Source organism: Microtus oregoni, unplaced genomic scaffold, assembly GCF_018167655.1.
Source record: "Microtus oregoni isolate MIOR12 unplaced genomic scaffold, Mior012 000055F_ref0000237, whole genome shotgun sequence".
NCBI lineage: Eukaryota > Metazoa > Chordata > Mammalia > Rodentia > Cricetidae > Microtus > Microtus oregoni.
The window spans coordinates 3,037,734-3,040,855 of NW_024543831.1; the positions used below are offsets into that span (position 1 = coordinate 3,037,734).

Below are 3,122 nucleotides of genomic sequence, written 5' to 3' on the forward strand. Positions count from 1 at the left end.
GGGGTCAAAGACTTAGCCAACCAGCCTCCCACCCTGCTTCCTTCCTCTCAGTGGGCTTCATGGCACCAGGCAGCCTGGAGCACGCAAACCAGTTACACAGGCTTCGTGATCATATCTGACCTCAACTCTGAAGGGCCAGCTAGACAGTATCCCTACTCAAGACACATTGTCCCCCCACTTGACAGTTTGTCACAGGATGTAATTGCAACTCTGTTGCCTGATTTGCTCTCTCACCTACCACATCAAGGCAAGCAGGTAAACAGAACTAGTCCGACTTACAAAGGAAGAAATGCCCTGGAGACAACTAAAGAGGCAGAGGAGGCACAGCCCAGGTCCACTCCCATGCCCAGACATCATGGTCCGTGGGCCACCCCCACTCATGGCAGCTTCTCATCCAGCTTTATTAGGAGCAGTCTGTTTAGGTGAGGTCTGGGGAAGGGGTGAAAACACGAGAATGCTTTTCCTTCCAAGCAACCTTCGGGGGACACCCAGCCTGCCCAGAGGCAAACAGGATGGACATACAGGTACATTTGGAATATAGAGGTCTCAAGGCTCAGCAGCTGGGGTTGGTTGGGCCTTGAGGGTAGAATCCCAGAGGCCGGAGAACTTGTCAGTAAAGGTGCTCCAGTAATCTTTCAGGGAGCTGAGGCCACCGTCCATCCAGCCCCTGGGGGTTAAAGCAATAAGAGGCATCCATCAAGGTCCCTGTGAAAGGTTCCCCTGCAGGCAGCCAGAACCACAGAGCCCTATTGGCTCTCCAAGCCATCAGCACCACCTCATCTAACACCAGCCGGGAAATGCCTGCAGCTAACTCCTAGGGTGGAAGAGATGGCAAAGGTGGTGAAGGGGCAGCCTAATGTAGAATTCTACATTTTCCCTGGTTAGACCAGACCTTAGTGGCTGCCCAACCCCACTACATCAAACCCCTTTCAGGCCTGAGGGTAGGGTGATGCTTAAGGTCAGCCTGTCTTTGTGGTCAGTGTAAATAGTGTCCTGAAGGTGTCCCATCGCTGGCTCTGCACGTGTGGGGCAGAGGGGGGCAGCCTCTCATTTGAAAAGTTACTGGAGGACCCATGAGCTGTGCGATCTAGCCAGATCACCTAACTTCTCGGAGTCAGTTTTCTCCCCTGCAAAGCTGGGGAAATCATACCCTCTCCACAGCCCATTCTGGGGACAAAGAACATTTGTCAGCATCTTCTGCTGCATAGGTCAATATCAAATGTCAGTTCAAAGCCCTGGGCCAGCAGGCAGGGGTGAGGACCGGACCCATAGTAGGCAGATGTCTAACACAGATTGGACCAGGGGCAGAGCCCTGCAACACAGGCTGAAACTAGAGCAGGTGGACCCCCAAGCGAGCCGCTAGCCCCATGCTTGGAGAAGAGAAGGTGCAGCCAGGGCTCTATGTACCTGAGGCTGCTCCAGGGAGAAGCAAAGGAGGCCGAAGAGGGCTGCTTGCTCTGCTTCTCACCTCAGCCACAGTACCCAGAAAAGGCCCCACAAAGGAGCAGAGGCTCAGACAGGCCCAGACCCTGGGTAAACTGGGGGAACCGCAGTCTCTGTGTGGGAGTCTCAAGAAAAGGGCAGGGGGAGGAGGGGAGGAAACAGGAGAAGAGCACCAGTAGGCATACCTGGCCTGCACAGCCATCTCGGACTCCTGCACACTGGTTAGAGCATCCTGTACCTTCTTGGCGGCCTGTTCCACGTAGCCCAGCAGCAAGGACCCTTCTACCTCTTCAGCTCCTGCGAAAGAGTGGAGCTGAGCCCTGCCAGCCCACAGCTCCTCCGCAGCCCCCACTCATCAGGACAGGGTTCCCAGACCAGCTCTCATAGAAACCCCAGCCCCAACCCCCAAAACTCACGGGCAGATGCAAGGAGCGCCAAGAGGGCCACGATGAGGAGCACCCGGGGCTGCATGGCACCTATGCACCTGCAGGAAATTGCTTGTGAGAGGAATCTGTGGAAGGATCCACCCTACTGAGGCCCTTCCCTGGAGACTGCCATGGGCCCTGGGGTGAATCCCAAGCCCCTCTCCTAATGATATCTGCTCTCAGACAGGGAACTATAGGAGATCCAGGCCCCAGGGTAGGGTGGAAGGTTGGGTGTAGAAAGCCTCCACAGAATGGAACATCTGCTCATTCTCTCCCCTGATGTGCTGGGTGACTTCAGGTTTCTGTCCCTTCCTAGATCTCAGTGTTTCTGTCTGGAGTAGACATGAATGTCAAAGGCTTCCAATAGCTCTGGACATGCTGAGCAAGAGACAGTGTGACCCAGTTCCAGTCAGCTCTGCCACTACCCAGTGCAGGGCTTTTGGTCCAGTGGCCTCCCCTTCCTCAACTTCTAGCCCTCCCCCACCCCCCAGGAACCCAAGGGTGGAGGCTACTCATGGATCACAAGCCTTTCATAGGCTACCTGGCTGGCTGGCAAAGGCTTCCTCTGGCTCTCTGTCCCCTCCCTCCCTTCCTGTCCTCCCCAGGGGCATTACCTGGAGTAGCTAGTTGCTTCTAGGGATAAACTGATCATGCAAGCGGGAGGGCCCTGACCTGTTTTATATTGGCCCCAGGATGGGACAGCGGGCACAGAAGGTCCAGTGAGCTGGCCAAAGGTCACCTGCTGAGCAGTTCAGACCAGAGCCTGAGGCAGGGAGGCCACGCAGCCAGCTGCCAGAAGAATTGAGAAATCCCTCTGAGATTGACCACGCTATTTACCTCCACCTCCACAGCCAAAGGCTCAGCTACTTGCTTCCCCCATGAGGCTGGTGGGATGGAGACGGGCTTAGAGGACAAGCCTCGGGCCTCAGACCAGCTTTAGCCCTTCACATTGACCTCCCAGACCCATCTCTCCTGCACAACCCAGACAATAGCCTGGGGCCAATGACAGGCCTCTGCAGAAACCACTTGGAGGCCTCAGGGTAGAAAGGAATGGAGAGTCTGGTACAGCCACAGATCAGCAGTGGCAGGATTTGGGTGGGAGGTGGCAAGGGGGAGGTCACACGTGGCCCCCCCACCTCCACCAAAGGCCTCCGCCCACCTCTGTGTTCCCAGAAGTCCCCTCTGCTGTACCTGGTCAGGGGTTGGTGAGAGAAGGGCAAAGATCATGCTAAACCCAAGGCCTTTGCCCCTCCC

The 3,122-nt window shown here is 56.1% G+C and overlaps 1 protein-coding gene across 2 annotated transcripts; it reads right to left on the bottom strand.

The window, feature by feature from the left end:
* Window positions 1-382: 382 nt before the first annotated feature.
* Apoc3 (apolipoprotein C3) lies at window positions 383-2,569 on the bottom strand. Of its 2 annotated transcripts, none has more exons than XM_041638739.1 (4): window positions 2,483-2,569; window positions 1,860-1,927; window positions 1,629-1,740; window positions 383-667 (listed from the first exon to the last, which is right to left on the bottom strand). In XM_041638739.1, the coding sequence occupies exons 1-4, from the start codon at window positions 2,518-2,520 to the stop codon at window positions 547-549; spliced, it is 339 nt and encodes a 112-aa protein (XP_041494673.1). In that variant the 5' UTR covers window positions 2,521-2,569; the 3' UTR covers window positions 383-546. The 2 variants fall into 2 exon arrangements, with proteins under 2 accessions (XP_041494673.1, XP_041494674.1); XM_041638740.1 differs by lacking the exon at window positions 2,483-2,569 and adding an exon at window positions 2,410-2,434.
* Between the last annotated feature and the right edge of the window lie 553 nt (window positions 2,570-3,122).